General features: G+C 41.5%; 1 protein-coding gene across 6 annotated transcripts; it reads left to right on the plus strand.

The window, feature by feature from the left end:
- Nucleotides 1-2,411: 2,411 nt before the first annotated feature.
- On the plus strand, nt 2,412-16,110 carry LOC115683921 (phosphomethylpyrimidine synthase, chloroplastic). Of its 6 annotated transcripts, XM_056310199.1 has the most exons (15): nt 2,427-3,386; nt 4,176-4,241; nt 4,321-4,455; nt 4,570-4,635; nt 5,124-5,309; nt 5,394-5,480; nt 5,562-5,675; nt 5,753-5,877; nt 5,981-6,093; nt 10,924-11,233; nt 11,354-11,481; nt 12,116-12,942; nt 13,366-14,048; nt 14,189-14,292; nt 14,446-14,812. In XM_056310199.1, the coding sequence occupies exons 1-13, from the start codon at nt 2,523-2,525 to the stop codon at nt 14,044-14,046; spliced, it is 3,702 nt and encodes a 1,233-aa protein (XP_056166174.1). In that variant the 5' UTR covers nt 2,427-2,522; the 3' UTR covers nt 14,047-14,048; nt 14,189-14,292; nt 14,446-14,812. The 6 variants fall into 6 exon arrangements, with proteins under 6 accessions (XP_030464441.2, XP_056166174.1, XP_056166173.1 ...); XM_030608581.2 differs by lacking the exons at nt 10,924-11,233; nt 11,354-11,481; nt 12,116-12,942; ... (1 more) ...; nt 14,189-14,292; nt 14,446-14,812 and adding exons at nt 6,470-6,595; nt 7,258-7,581; nt 7,718-7,841; nt 8,031-8,673 and having other exon boundaries at nt 2,412-3,386; nt 5,981-6,089; XM_056310197.1 differs by lacking the exons at nt 2,427-3,386; nt 4,176-4,241; nt 4,321-4,455; ... (4 more) ...; nt 5,753-5,877; nt 5,981-6,093 and adding exons at nt 10,237-10,395; nt 10,594-10,658; nt 15,764-16,110 and having other exon boundaries at nt 14,446-14,672.
- The last annotated feature ends 432 nt before the right edge of the window (nt 16,111-16,542 follow it).

Here is a 16,542-nt window from a genome sequence, read left to right on the forward strand (position 1 = left end):
AAGCACCTCAAATAAACTTAATAAAGCAAAATTGGTTGATAATCTAATGGTGGGAAAATTGGTTAGTCAAGCGAATGAAAATTAGTAAACATGAGATCTAGAATTTTTGTGAGAGAGATAAATAAAAGTTGGTAAACGACAACAAAAGTCGGTAACTCCAATAAAATCAAATAAACGTTGGCAAGTAGTAATTCAAATGAGGACCGCTAATATAAGATTAGTAGGTAATTTAATCGAAAGCCGATGAGTCACTCAAATAGATTCTGATAAGGTTATTTAAGAGTTGATAAATTTGACACATTTGTAAAAAAAAAATAATAATAATAAAAGCCACTAAATGACATGAAATATTGATGTTTTTGTTTATCGACAATATATTGAAAATCATGTGACAGGTAACTTTTTTACCCTTATCAACTTTTTCGTAAATGAAATCGCATAGAAAAAGAGTGAGAGGGAGTTTTCTTTTCTTTTCTTTTCCTTGGATGCAAGCTCTCTTTGCTGTTGAGGGTTTTTCCAGTCAATACGTATATACTTATATTCTTGTCTGGGGGAGGTTTTATAACATGTGTTGTACTGTGTAATTACAAGGTTGGATTTATTTATTTACTTTATTTCACAGAGTGACGCAAATCTCATAGGAGATTATTATCTCTTGACAAACCTACTCGGTTGCAACATGAGCTGGGCCGGCTTAGCAAGCCCAATGGGCCACCAACCCACCGATGATCGGCTCTACTTAGGACCGGCCCTTGTTCAAAACCCCGACTATATCGGTTGACCGTTTCTCCCTTTCTTTTGCATTCATTGTGAACTTATTGTACATTCATGATTCAACAACCCAATTCATGTTGCACGCACTTACACATTTTTGTAATCGTTTCCCTTTTTCCCTTAATCCGACAAGAAAAGTGCACCAACAGGACTTTAAGTTAAAAAAAAAAGAAGTTTTTCGAAATGCAAATTGCGTTTGTAAAATTATAACTTAAAAGTCATTTATAAAGCATTTTTGGATAAAATAGTGTAAAATTCTTCTTATAAAGGACTTTTTCTATTTTTAATTAAAAAAAGGAAAAAAAAAAACTCAAACCATTCGCCTCCTTCGATGACCACCAAATCTGATTTAGTGTCAGCCGCCGTCGTCTGAAATTACAACACCTTAGGTGGCCCCCGACGAGGGCATGTGACCTAGGCGAGGATTGCCTAAGATCGTGTGAACCCAGGCGGCCCTCGCACGGGGTCGTGTGAACGTTGGCGACCATCAGCCAGCCTTTGCAACTCTTGACCGAGCTTCGCCGGTGATCTATGTCCGGAGAAGATGAACACTTACTTACAAGGGCAAAACTGGAAAAAGAAAAAATTGGTGATGGTAGTTTTGAAAGAAAAAAAATTATTAATCCTGGGAAATGGCCTTTTCGAAATTACTGAAAATTTTTCCTAAGATCAGCATTTGATTAAAGGGATCTAAAAAAAAATTACCGAACACCGCAAGCATCCTCTGAAAAAGCTAAACCAAACACAGCCTTAGAAGTGTTGGCATTGGCAATCCAATTTTCTCCTTTATTAGCCAATTAGATGTTTTAGTTTCTATAATTGGGGTAGTTTCCTATTGTTCGCTAATGTGGCATACTGCTAGACTCCATTCCTCATTTTTGCGTGCCGATGTTCGCACATCCTGCTTTTCCTAATCTCCTATATCTTTGTCTTTTCCAGAAGGAGGGAATATTCTCTTGCGAAACAGTTTTACCTCTTGCTCAGGAGGATTGATGGGGGCAAAAACCATATTCTCTATTGGGAAAATGACACAAATAATCCATGAACTTTAGTCCAATGCGCAATTTGATCCATAAACTTTTAATTTGTTCAATGTAGTCCCTGAACTTTAACCCAATGTTCAATGTAGTCTTTCCATAGGACTATATTGAACATTTTTATAAAGTTCAGGGACTATATTGAACATGCACCAAAAGTTTAAAGACCACATTAAATAAATTAAAAGTTCAGGGACCACATTGAACATTGGATTAAAGTTCAGAGACTACATTGAATAAATTAAAATTTCAGGAATCAAACTGTATATTGAGCCAAAATTCAATGACTGTTTGTGTCGTTATCCATTCTCTATTTGTATCTTCCCTAGGACAACGACGGCCAACGGAGTGAGCGATTCTTTTTTTTTCCGACCCAAATAAAAAAACGTATCGAAATCAAATCGAGAAAAGCCCACGGAATGGAGCAACTGACACCAGAAAATAAGAACAGCAACGCGCCGCTACTGGATTTCCCCACCACCCTCATCCGTCCGTTCCATCGGACGGCCCAGATTTCAAGCTGCAATTCTCACCTCGACCCCACCTCCCTCCCTCTTCTCCTTCTCTCTCGTCTCTCCCTCTCTTTCCCCTCTCTGTGTGTCGCAGAGCTTCGTTGATCACACAAAAACGCCCAGATAGATTAATCCCGCCCTCGCATCCGAACTGAAAAACGTTTCCATCTTTTTCTCTTCCCTTTTCTAGGGTTTCGAGATGATCGCTGTCGAGTCCTTCCATCCCGCAATCCATGGAAGATTTCACTGCTCCCGCGGATTGAGCTTGTTCCTGCATCAATCCCGGAGGTTCTATCACGATTCGAATCGCTCCGCCTCCAATCCCCCGCCCGTCGCCTCCTTGAATTGCGGGCACCTTTCGATTGCCCCGGCCGGCTCCGGCAAGTCGAGCCTGTGGGGAGCTTCTTCCCTGCGCAGTCACGGGCTGAGGGATTCCAGAATCCTGGCCAGCACTCAGGACGGCGACTCGACCGCGAGCCCGAGCGAGAAGAGCGAGGCCAAGGCCGGGGACGGGGCCGGAGTCAATGTTAATCAGAACCCGGGGACGGGTTCGAACAAGAGGAGGGAGAAGCAAGGGAAGGGGAACTGGTGGTGGTGGTGGTCTAAAGGCGGGAAGTGGCGGTGGCAGCCGATAATCCAGGCGCAGGAGATTGGGGTCTTGCTTTTGCAATTAGGGATAGTTATGTTCGTCATGCGGTTGCTTAGGCCGGGGATCCCGTTGCCCGGTTCGGACCCGAAAGCCCCGGTGGCTTACGTTAGCGTTCCGTACAGTGAGTTCCTGAGCAAAATTAATACTGATCAGGTGAAAAAGGTGGAGGTCGATGGAGTGCACATATTGTTTAAACTGAAGTCCGAGGCTAGCAGTGGAGAGAGTGAGGTGGGAAGTGTGAGTAGGTTGCAGGAGTCGGAGTCATTGATAAGAAGTGTGGCTCCAACTAGGAGAATCATTTACACTACGACAAGGCCTACGGATATTAAAACTCCTTATGAAAAAATGCTCGAGAATCAGGTCGAGTTTGGGTCACCTGATAAGAGGTCTGGCGGATTCTTAAACTCGGCATTGGTAAGTTTTAGGCGGATGATTTCCCGTCGCTTTGCAATTCCATGAAGTTGTCGAATTATGATTGAGGTAGATGATTAGCATGAATTTGTTTTTTTTTTTCAGTAAAAGGTCACCTTCTTTCATTGATGTTCTGCACCCTGAATACTTTTGTTATATCTCGCTAACTAGTGTTCATGGAATGATTTGATTGTTCTGACTGCTTCTTTGGATGGAAAATTTGTTTTCTGTTCCGTAGATTATGAGGTTTGAGACTTGATCTATTTTTCTATCTATTTTTCCATGACACGCGACTCGTGCTCTTGTAGATTAATTGCATGTATGTTGCAGTGTATTTTATGGATGAAGAATGCGTATAATTATTAGTGAATAGAATGAGTGCTCTGCGATCTGTCGTCGATCAACCTGTTAGAGTAAGTATCCGTCGAATGGTCTTAACATTTTATCGCTGTTAGTGTTAAGCTTGACCTATTGGACAGGCCTTCTACTCTCCTTCTCTTCTATTCTAAAAGAAGTTAACAATGTTCTCTGTTCTACTATAGTGAAGGGATGTTCTCTCTTTTGAGACGTACCAATGTAGATCTTCCGAAAAGTTCCGGTCTTTTAAAGATGTGGATTTTGTTGAAGAGAGTATGGATGGATGATATATGCTTTAGGAAACTGTGCAGAAGGCTAAATGTTACCTTTGAATCAAATTACTTAATTGCATAGCGGAGTTTATATTAATTTTTTTGCTCTTTTTAGTACAGAATGAGACAGAGTCTCCTCATTTATTTTACTTTGCTTCTGCAGATAACTCTATTCTACGCAGCAGTGCTTGCTGGTCTTCTACACCGGTTTCCTGTGAGCTTCTCTCAGGTTGTGCCAGCTCCCTATTGTTTCCATACCTTGAATTTAAGGCTGTAATAATTTTTAATTGGGTACTTTTTTGATGCAGCATACTGCTGGTCAGCTTAGGAGCCGCAAATCTGGGGGTGGTGCTGGCACAAAAATGTCCGATCAGGGTGAAACAATAACTTTTGCGGATGTTGCAGGTGTCGATGAGGCTAAGGAGGAATTGGAAGAAATTGTGGTATGTCAGGCCTCCTTCGGTTCATTATGGTACTACAATCAAAATCTAGTCATAATCCTGAAGGCTTCATGTTTATTCAGGAAATGTTATTTACTGCTGTTCTTTACTGCTCAGGAATTTCTCAGGAATCCAGACAGATACGTGCGGGTTGGTGCTCGGCCTCCCCGAGGTGTCCTTTTGGTGAGTTTTTACGGAATATAATCGATGTCCATGATTACTTCTGGAAAATTGGATCAACTGATGTCCAACACATTTCATCATATATGAGATTGAAGTTGCTTCCTTTTAGTGTGGATGCTGTATGCAGTTATGATAGTTGTATGCCTCTTCGAAGGACTTGATGGTCAATACTACTTCACGCATATGATGGGCAGCAGCTGTGATTACTGACCGGGATCGCTATTAGTCCATTGGACCTGAAGCCTCATGTCATTTTGAGTCATTAACTCCTCAACAAGTGTTTATGATTTGTTCTTTGCGAATAACTTGCAACTTTTAGGAAAATTTGTTGATATTTGTTCTGGTATCACAACATCTTTTTAACCAGTACTTTTCATGCGGAATTACATTGTTGTTGGTATTATTTTCTCTATGTTTGGGGAGATAGTTATGCATTCTTTTAATCTGAATTTCGGTGGATGATTTTTAGGGCTTTGTTTATTGAACAGGTAGGTCTTCCAGGGACTGGTAAAACACTTCTAGCTAAGGCTGTGGCTGGTGAGGCTGAAGTGCCTTTCATAAGTTGTTCCGCTAGCGAGTTCGTTGAGTTGTATGTTGGCATGGGTGCCTCTCGTGTGAGAGATCTTTTTGCACGGGCAAAGAAGGAGGCTCCATCTATTATTTTCATAGATGAGGTGAATGTCTACATATTTCCTGCACGAACATCTTCGAGCCTCTTCTCTTTGGTCGGTTGTCACGAAACATTTTCTGTCTTGCAGATAGATGCTGTGGCAAAAAGTCGTGATGGTAAATTTCGCATTGTCAGCAATGATGAAAGAGAGCAAACCTTGAACCAGCTGCTGACTGTAAGCTTCATTTGAGAAGTTCCTTTTGGAAGTATATATTAAGATCATATGGAGGATAAGTTATCGTTAATCTCATTGCAGGAGATGGATGGGTTTGACAGCAGTTCTGCTGTTATTGTTCTTGGAGCAACCAATCGCTCAGATGTCCTGGATCCTGCTCTTCGTCGACCTGGGAGATTTGATCGTGTGGTTACGGTTGGTTATTCTATCCCCTAATCCAAAAAGTGATAAATATTTACGTTCAAGAAATGACTTTTTCTGGGACTCTTTAGGTGGAAGCACCCGATAGAACAGGCAGGGAAGCCATCCTTAAAGTTCACGTTTCCAAGAAAGAACTTCCTCTTGGAGAAGATGTTGACCTCACTGTCATTGCTTCTATGACAACTGGTTTTACTGGGTAATTTTCAATCTCAACTCTCCTCATGGTGTGCCAATCTATGGAACGGCGCGACTTGTAATCATGGCCTAACTTATTAAAATGTCTTTTGAATTTTGTGCAGGGCTGACCTTGCAAATTTAGTGAATGAGGCAGCTTTGTTGGCAGGTAGACAGAACAAACTTGTTGTGCAGAAGGCTGACTTCATTCAAGCGGTAGAAAGATCAATAGCCGTAAGTCTCTCTCTCTCTGGTGCAGTTATTTGATCATATCTAACATCTTTTGCCTCCTATTGTGTGGAATTGCTTGCCGAATTACTAGTCTGTGGTTTAATGTATCTCTAGATGATTATGTGTGTTTTTCTACTTTCACGTGTAAACACTTTTACAGTGGAGTATGCACCCACTCGAGCTATTACTTGTCTTAAATTAATTTTTTTATTAGATTTATTGCTTTATTATAATCATGGCTTTCATACTTCATTTCCTCTGAGATTGCAAATGATTCAATAGACGTCTCTTGGTTCCAATAATGTTGGATAATGAACCAACAAGCGTGTAGAAGCTTGTAGTTGTTTGGTAAGATAAATGGTCTCTTTGTTAACCTGTACCAGGGCATCGAGAAGAAAACTGTGAAGTTGCAAGGAAGCGAGAAGGCAGTTGTTGCACGCCATGAAGCTGGTCATGCAGTGGTAGGCACTGCTGTAGCAAATCTGCTTCCTGGACAGCCACGGGTTGAGGTATATTCTAGCTATGACTTAGCTAGTCCTGGTCTTTTTGTCAAGGCCTTTGCTGTCATGAAAATAGCATGGTTATATGTGGTGCCTAAGAATTTGATTGTACTGCACACGCAGTGGGTTTTCTTTCTTAATATTGTTCAGTTTTTTCAAGTGAAATTTTTAGCGAAAATTTAAAATGATGGTTTTTTCAGAATGGAGTTATAATTCCTAGCTTATTTTTAATGGAATTGCAGTATTTGCCTTACCCAATATTTTGAGATCATGTTTTGCTGGTTGCTAATGGGTTATATAGGCTGTATGTTTCTGTTTTTGCCCTTCACCTTGTCTTTTTTCTTTTCTTTATGGTGGTTTTGCTTGTTTCTTTTATTTACCTTTCCTGCATTTATATAGTGGATGCATTGTGCTGATTGACTTTGCATCATCCTTTCTGTTACTAGTTAGATCTCAGCTGTTATTGTTTGGGAACTATAAATGAAGTTATGGTTGATGTGGATACTTGCTGTCAATTTTTGAAAATAAGCTAAGATTTCTTTACCACATTCTATTGAATCATAGCTCCAAACATCCTAATGATATTTTGATTGATGTACATATTTTGCTGAACATATTTTGTATTGAAGACATATATGGCACAATAACATGCATCGTTCATGTTCTTTCAGAAGTTGAGCATTTTGCCTAGATCAGGTGGTGCACTTGGATTTACTTATACTCCTCCAACAAATGAAGATAGATATCTACTCTTCATAGACGAGCTACGTGGTCGCTTGGTCACTCTTCTTGGAGGACGTGCAGCAGAAGAGATTGTTTATTCAGGACGGGTATCAACAGGTGCACTTGATGATATACGGCGAGCAACTGACATGGCATACAAGGCAATAGCTGAGTATGGCCTTAATCAGACAATAGGACCGGTATCTTTGGCAACACTTTCTGGGGGTGGGATTGATGAATCCGGCGGAGGAGCTCCCTGGGGAAGAGATCAGGTCTTGTACATTATTTCTCTTCTATCTCGCACTGTTCTTAGTGACTCATTTTAGGACAAGAAACCAGTCCCAATAACCCTGGTGCAGGAATAGTATGTGCTTTTGCAGTGTGATTGATCTGCTATTGTAATGACAGGGGCATCTTGTTGATCTTGTACAAAGAGAGGTTAAAGCATTGCTGCAATCTGCAATGGATGTAGCACTCTCTGTGATTCGTGCTAATCGTACAGTATTGGAGGGTCTTGGTGCACATTTGGAAGGTAATTACTCCCGCCACCTGACTCCTTTGCCCTTTTCTGTGCATTCTGCCTTTTTATGCTACCTTGTCATATCTGTTAGTTAGTTATTGCATGTCTCCACCATGATGGTTATATTGAGAATCAATTGAGGTTCGGCTCTTTGGTGTCTAACTATCTCTTATTGGTTATATACTATTTGCGTTTCTTCAGAGAAAGAAAAAGTAGAGGGTGAAGATCTACAAGAATGGCTGAAAGCAGTGGTTGCACCAGCTGAGCTTACCGCTTTCATCCAGTGCAAGCAAGAGTCTTTACTGCCTTTGCAGATGGAGATGGGGTCTTGATGACAGTCTATCTGCTCTTCTATTGCAACCCAAATGCAGAAGATGCAGATCTTCGTTTCCACGCCTGAGTGGTCAGAGAGACGACGTAACCTTGCAACTACATACACATCGGAGTAACCTTAAGTTTTCGAGTCAATTTGACACAGGCCAGTATATTCTTTGGTTTTCAACTCTCCATGAGTGTCTAATGTTATTGGCAGCAATGAAGTTGAAGACGGGATGCTCTGTGAGCAGTCTGCAGTGCCTTGCCATCAAGAAAGTAAAGGAACGGCCACATCCCAGATCTTTATTTGGCTGGTGGTGGTCGAGGTGCGATGGCTGTTGTGTACTTGGGTATTTTTTACTGTCATGGCTGTTGCAATTCATGCCTTCTTAGATGTATACCTGATATGTTCTGTCAATAGGCATTCGGTGTGTTGATAGAGGCTATATGTAGATATGTGATGTATATACATACTTCCATACAGACTTGTTTGCGAATGTCTAATCATAGAGAGCAGATTTTGGATGGATATGCAATTTGTCATGAATTGGATATTGAAACTATTTGGAGGTCGTTTTACAGAGTCGAGGCTAGGTGGGGTTATGTTTGACGGACTCATCACATTGTCCTCTTAGTGTTTGTTAATTTTGTAGCTTTTGAAAGTGCGAACGCAATAAAAAGCTCGATAGTCAGGGACTAGAGTGGACTAGACTCTCTTTTCTAATGTTCATTGGAATCTGTTTTTTGTCCATGGGCGAAGTGTAGGATCCTGTATTGGTGGGCACTAGGAAGGAAGGAGCCACGTCCATGCTTATCATGCAAAGGACATCTTACGGGGATTTCGCGAAGGCACACGATTGTCCTCTATGGTCGATTGCATATGATTGATTGATATTTTTGCATGCGGGACTAAAATATCTGTGTTGCTCTCTGAAAACGACGCTAGCCAACAGTTCTTTTTCTGCTATCGGAACAAAATGACACGATCAACCTGAAATGGGTGGCTTGGGGAGGACCACTAGGCTTGTGCAGAGTCGACTGGTCTATATTGCAGCAATTTTCATCTGCGAGGAAAGTATCTAGCCGTCGTTGGGCTTGAGTGGCTGGAGAAATTCCTCGTCTCAGAGTTATATGGTATACATTTTATACCATACAACTCTTTTTGGAAGATGTTTTTATATTTGGTTACACGTGGGATGTTGCGATGTCTTTAAACAAAAGATACACTTTTTTTAATGTTCGCAAAGAATTACGACTAGCGTCGTAATGTTTTACGACACCATGTTGTATTACAGCTAGCGAAACTGATTTCATAGAGAGAGAATTAGTGAAATCTCGAATTGCAATTTCAAGCAAATGCTCGCATAGCAATTATGTCGTCAATTGATGAAAAGAAATATTCTCTCGTGCGCGCAAATTCTATGTACTACCAAAAAAGGAGAGAATGGAAAGGGATTCCTCTTTGGGGTTCGTTTTCCATAATGCAACCATCTCAATTGCTCCATCCATTCTTTTCATTCAATATTAGCAGAATGTATGGTTGAAGTCTTCCGCTCTCTTCATTTCTCTCAATCTTCCCTCTCGTTTATCGGTTCGCTTTTTCTCCTATAATCACGCAGTTCGACCATTTAATGAGGACTTCTACATGTCAAAGCTAAGCAGATAAAAAAAGGAAGAGCAAAAGAGAGAAAGTTGGCGTTTTGATCCATGTCTAGAGCTCGATCTATTCGTCTAAGTACGTCACAATTCACAGCCTGCGATCCACCCAGAACCCATTCGAAATAATCGACGGTTCAAATGGGCTCGGTTTCGATCAATTTGGAACTAGGTAAGTAGTTTCTGATGACGAGGCAGTGAGGTGGTGCATGCGTACTGCATGATGCACCAGCCAAATGAGGCAGCAATGCCGAGTCACAGACGAAGCTCGTAGAGAGCAAAACATTTCTCACCCATGAACTGGCAGGTCCAGACATGGGAAACCAGCGAGCGATTGTCCTTCCCTTTTCCTTATACGAGGCGGAATTCAACGTCGGCAAGTGATTAAATTAGATGCCGTTTTTTGACTGTTTCCCTGGGCGATTCCACGAAAATATCTTTTGGCCCGGACTGCCACGCGGGCATTCGCTTTTTTGGTAAAACCTTCTCGGCTTCCTATAAAGTCACTCGCACTCGTGAACTTGTCTCTCCCAACTAGAGCTCTCAGGGGTGCGTGAGATCGTGAAGAGATAAGACGAGCTTCTTCTTCAACCAGGTTCTCTCTCTCTCTCTCTCTCTCTCTCTCTCTCTCTCTCTTTCCAGGAATTCGATGCTTTCGCTGTTTCAGGATCGTTTCGCATGTATGCATTTTGATGCGTGGAGGTTATGTTCTTCAGATTTGTTTTGCGTGTTGGTTTTGTTTTTTTTTTATCGCACGATCTGTGTGTTGATGTTTGCCTCCTCGGAGATGCAGACATCATCGTGAAATTTGAGATTCAGGGGAAGTTCAGTTCAACTTTTGGTCTGAGATTCGCTCCGGTACGTTCGTTCCTTCAGACGATAGTGATTCCGCATCTCTTATTTATTATTCTCTGCCTACTTTGGGACTGTTTGTGGCCTTTTCACATAACTAGTTTCTGATGGGAGATGATGTGTGAATTTTTTGCTCCCGTCCTGATGATGCTGGGTTTCGCAAACAGAGATCTCTTTTTGTCCCGGATGCCTCGAGTAGATATACTGCATTTTCTGTTGCTTGTTCAGATGACTGTTTGAATCCTTGGCAATTTGGCTATTTGTCGTGCAGATATGGCATCAGTAAATGCTACCTTCGCGTCGGTCTTGTGCAACAACGGCGGTCACTCTGCTGTAAAGTTTCCGAGCTCTGCCTTCCTGCCGGGATTCGATGCCTGGGGCCGTTCTTCGAGTGCTTGCAAGAAGGAATTCTGTCCTCCTTCGAGAAGCTCGGGTCCCAAAGCCACATTGACCTTTGATCCACCAGCATCGAATTCTGAGAGAACCAAACAAAAGAAGCATACACTTGACCCTGCCGCTCCTGATTTTTTGCCCCTTCCTTCCTTTGATCAGTGTTTTCCAAAGAGCTCAAAAGAATACAGGTTTGTTGCTTTCAGTTCTTGCTGCTGGGAAATTCAGTCACCTTAAAATATAAAGTGTGGGTTTGCATTCTGATGCATGAAGTAACATGGACATTTACATATGTATTATTTGCTTTGTAGGGAAGTCATTCATGAGCAAACTAGTCATGTACTGAAAGTTCCTTTCCGACGGGTTCACCTCAGTGGAAATGAACCAGACTTTGACACTTATGACACAAGTGGACCTCAAAACATTAGCCCTCGTGTTGGTATGTATATGGCATTTTGCCTTACTTCACGCTTCTCGCTAGGACCTCGTTCCTATCTGCTGTCGAAATCCCATGAGATGGACATAAGCTAATTTCTTATCATAAGACATCTACTTTTTTCCCCCTTTGTTTTATGATTTACATGGTTTTGTTGGAAGGTTTCACTTCGTAAATGTGAGTATAATTATCTTTGATCAAGATGTTTTTATTTGGTTGCTCTCGCCATTTCCATAGAACAAAGAATAGGGAAGTGCTCGTATCATGTACATGATGGTCTTTATGTCGTTATTGCACCGTAGGTCAGGCTGAGCTCCGAAAATATAAACTTGGGAATATCTTTATTTGGGTAGTTCATTCCTGTAAGGCACCATTTTTTACCAGGAAAGGTCGCGACCCTTTGTCAGAATGGGATTTCATTGAGTCATGCTGAGCTGGAAGTTTGGTTATGCCTGCATTTTTTCTTTTTCTGAACTGGACCTGGCCTACCTTATGGGTGGCATGTAGATAGACTTTCTCACTAAAGTTATAGCATTACATCTTGGCTGTCATGTCAGTTCTCTATATTTGGTGCTTAAATATCTAAGAACTTTGCTTTGTTTATTCATATGTGGACGTGACTTTTACTGACAAACAGGGCTGCCCAAGTTGCGGAAAGATTGGATTGACCGGCGGGAGAAGCTCGGTGGACCAAGATACACCCAGATGTATTATGCTAAGCAGGGAATCATAACTGAGGAAATGTTGTATTGCGCCACTCGTGAGAATCTAGACCCAGAGTTTGTTAGGTCTGAGGTTGCTCGAGGACGGGCGATCATTCCATCCAACAAGAAGCACTTAGAGCTGGAGCCAATGGTTGTCGGAAGAAATTTTCTTGTAAAGGTTAATGCTAATATTGGAAATTCTGCTGTCGCAAGTTCCATCGAGGAAGAAGTATATAAGGTTCAGTGGGCAACCATGTGGGGTGCAGATACGGTGATGGATCTCTCCACAGGTCGCCACATCCACGAGACCCGTGAGTGGATACTCCGTAACTCTTCTGTGCCAGTGGGGACAGTACCCATTTATCAAGCACTTGAAAAGGTGAATGGAATTGCGGAAGATCTTAACTGGGAGGTTTTCAGGGATACCTTGATTGAACAAGCTGAGCAAGGGGTTGATTATTTCACTATCCATGCCGGGGTTCTACTCAGGTACATTCCTTTGACAGCGAAGCGCATGACAGGGATCGTTTCTCGTGGAGGATCTATCCACGCAAAGTGGTGCTTGGCTTATCACAGGGAGAATTTTGCTTATGAGCACTGGGATGACATACTGGATATCTGCAATCAATATGATGTTGCACTGTCCATAGGTGATGGTCTGAGACCTGGATCAATATATGATGCTAATGACGCTGCACAGTTTGCTGAGCTTCTGACCCAAGGGGAACTGACTCGTAGAGCTTGGGAAAAGGATGTCCAGGTAAGATGATACACGCTGGAAGGAAGGATCCTCGGTTAAAAAAGTATTCTCTGAGAACAGATTTTAATATGCTGGACTGCTTAACTTTAAGACACCCCTAAGACCTATATGCATGGGAAATCTCTTTCTTGTTTCATATGATCTTGCAAAACAGTCACTTCAACGTTCCTTTGGGAGTTGGCACTTTATTTGTAAACCTCTAAGCTTATACCGTTTTTTTATTCTTTCAATGAAAGATATATAGATCTTTTACGCACAATCCAAACATAAGGATGAATGCATATTGGCTATGAAGCTCGTCATTTCTTTCATGTAGCACTAGATAAACTGGCTTTGGAGTTCTAACTTGCGATGGCTGTTCTTTTCACTTTTTAATCTCGGTTGACATTTTAAATTGCAAACTTCCCTGTCTTGTTTTTTCAGGTAATGAATGAAGGTCCTGGTCATATCCCGATGCATAAGATCCCTGAGAACATGCAAAAGCAACTCGAATGGTGTAATGAAGCTCCTTTCTACACTCTCGGTCCCTTAACAACTGATATTGCTCCTGGGTATGATCATATCACCTCCGCAATTGGTGCTGCCAATATTGGGGCTCTTGGTACTGCACTTCTGTGTTATGTGACGCCGAAGGAACACCTTGGACTTCCCAATAGGGATGATGTCAAGACGGGAGTTATTGCTTATAAGATAGCTGCCCATGCAGCCGATTTAGCTAAAGGTCACCCGCAAGCTCAAGCCTGGGACGATGCATTGAGCAAGGCAAGATTTGAATTTCGGTGGATGGATCAGTTTGCTTTGTCATTGGACCCCATGACTGCCATGTCTTTTCATGACGAAACTCTGCCGTCAGATGGAGCTAAAGTTGCACATTTTTGCTCGATGTGTGGACCTAAATTCTGCTCTATGAAGATAACAGAGGATGTGAGGAAGTATGCTGAAGAGCATGGCTATGGGACCGCCGAAGAAGCCATTAAGCATGGAATGGATACTATGAGTGCTGAATTTCTTGCCGCTAAGAAAACTGTCAGTGGGGAGCAACATGGTGAAGTAGGTGGAGAAATTTACTTGCCAGCTGACTATGTAAAGTCCGCCGAGAGATGAAGGTAGGAATCCCCACAATCTTTTCTGCATTCCCTGTTGTAACAAATTAAGCTAAGCGCAGCATACTTTCCATCTTTACGACACTAATTTTGTATGTGATTAAATCATCTCTCTTATGATGTTTTATGGGAACTCCTTGCAGGATCATGTGATAGGCGATATGTTTGGGGAACTTCAAGTAATTGAAAATGCAGCAAAATAGACTTATTGAGGATCGCGATATGCAGTTTTAGTTTCATGCTGTTGGTGAGTATGTAGTTTGGTCAAGCATCTTTCTGGATATTTACTGCTTGTTTCATCTGTCTCGGTCAATAAGAAACTTTCTGCCGATTGTTCCCTTTAGCACTTCTTTCTTTAATTTATTTCCTGGACTGTTCCATTGACAAAGAAAAGCACCAGGGGTGTCTGAATCTGCTCTAGCCTAGCTGTTGCTGGGATGGGGTGGATCAGGCTGAGAAAGTCCCTTTGAACCTGAACAGGGTAATACCTGCGTAGGGAGTGTGCAATTTCTTTTCGTTTTTTTGCATGCTTCCACAGGGACAGAGCCTTTAGAAATGGTTGGGGACAAGTTGAACCGTGCGAGATGAACTTCCGCAGAATAGCTCGCTCATCATTCCCGTGAGCAGGTAGTTATATAACAGGAAATACCACAATGTTCACTGCTTCAACCTGAGATTAATAAGCCCACAAGAGCTAATTATCTTGGGGATACTTTTTTCATCTGCCAAATAACTGACTTTATTGAGGTAAGAACGCATTGTTTCAATGTCAAGATAAAAAGAACAAGACTCTAGAAAAGGTGGGTTGAAGTCCACTTATAGTTGCTTGCTAGTGATGGGCAGAAGAAGTTTTCCTTCTATCCAAGGGAATTGGTGGGTCGCACTGGTGATAATTCATAATTGTGCCTTATTTACAACACGGCCTCGTGTTGGAAATTGTGGTATGCTGTGATTATATACCCATCCACAGTAATTCCGATGTCTCAAGCCGAGCTTCGTGTTCTGGCTGGCGCAACAGTCCAGGCAGACATCTATATCCTTGATTTCGCTTTCTAGGTGGTGGATGGGTCTTCCATCATCAGGCAACTATACAGAGATTATAAATGAGGATGCTTTAGGTCTTGAATTGGGGATATGGACAGAAAGAGTATCATAACCCTCCTGCTAAAGAAATCGATCCTGATTTAGTGACACCCAAAAGTTCCAAAGTGGTACTCTCTTCTTCTTTTTTGGTTGCTGGAAACCCAAAGTTGGTAAACTTTGAGCTTGTGGAAGTGACGAATTACAAGTTCCGTGCAATCCGGGCTTGGACTCGACTCTCGTGAACCACCTCAGTTTCAAAGGTTGCCCCTTGTATCTCTATCACGAGTATAGCGCCCAATAATTCAGAGTAGTTGGTGTGCTGATGTCAATTGTCCATAAGGCCATGTCTCTAACTTCTTTGAAACTGGCTTCTCCTTTGGGGGCATCCTTGGCTCTTTCCTGCGCCTATGGCTTCCAACTTCCAGGAAATTGAATTTTTGCTGATAGAGTGAACGTTTTGTTCACTAATATTTCATATGCTGAAAGTTCTACACGCACAAATTTCAACCTAGGAAAAGACTTACTTTCCTTATCCCACGGGTCGGAACTCCATGGTAAAACCACCATTGAAGTTTATCATCATGGAGCAAAATTCCGCATTCTGATAACCATTCTCTTTCTTTTTCTATTTTTAGCCAAAAGATGCTTTTCTTCTGCAAGGAGTGTTTTCACTCCCCTCGAAAACGTCGGCGGGGTGCCCACGACAATCGAATCGGTGGGCGTCGACAAAACAGGAATCGTTCGATGTACACGCCCAAAAAGATTAAAGCCTCTCATGTCACAACTCCACCAACGTCAAAAAGACAACATTAAAAGGGGTTTTTTCGTCCTACTGCTACGCTTGCTAAATCCATGTGAACGCAACTTGACATAGTATTTCTTTTAGCTCATTTCGACTAATGTTTTTACACAAATACTTTCTACAATTCAAGTTTTTTGCATTAATTAAGAGAAGAGTAAATTCATGCGGGCATTTTCAGATTGGTTCGGACATTTGTAATCCAAGTCGCAAGCAAGATCCTCGATGGCAATTATCAAGCGAAATCAATTAAAGAAATTTTTTGCACACCTTATAGGAAAATCGGCACTTGAGTTTAGGTATCAAAATTGCTTCCATAATTCGTCTTATGTGCGACAAAATCTTTTTTAAAAAAGATGTACGTTCACTAGAAGTCCTAAAACTCGTTGCAAAAGCGCAATTAAGTTCTAAAACTTGTCCAATTGAGTCAATCAAGTCCTAAAGTAAACACCGTCAATTTGTCTAACGGAAAATGCTGACGTTGCATTTTTAAATGAATTTCTCTCTCCTACGTGGCTTTTTATTTTATTTTATTCAAATCTTATTTAAATTAAATTTAAAACTAAAAAAATCTAAATTTTACTTTAAAAAAACTGAAAAAAAAATACTAAGGCT

This window comes from Syzygium oleosum, unplaced genomic scaffold (assembly GCF_021117445.2).
Source record: "Syzygium oleosum isolate NSW1041296 unplaced genomic scaffold, Sole_v2.1 Sole_v2.03, whole genome shotgun sequence".
In the NCBI taxonomy this organism is placed as follows: Eukaryota; Viridiplantae; Streptophyta; class Magnoliopsida; order Myrtales; family Myrtaceae; genus Syzygium; species Syzygium oleosum.

Coding starts and splice junctions, on each gene's coding strand:
- LOC115683921 (XM_056310199.1), top strand. CDS start 2,523: ATGATCGCTGTCGAGTCCTTCCATCCCGCAATCCATGGAAGATTTCAC. Junction 4,242..4,320: donor TTCCTGTGAGCTTCTCTCAG/GTTGTGCCAGCT, acceptor TTTTTGATGCAG/CATACTGCTGGTCAGCTTAG. Junction 5,310..5,393: donor CTATTATTTTCATAGATGAG/GTGAATGTCTAC, acceptor TCTGTCTTGCAG/ATAGATGCTGTGGCAAAAAG.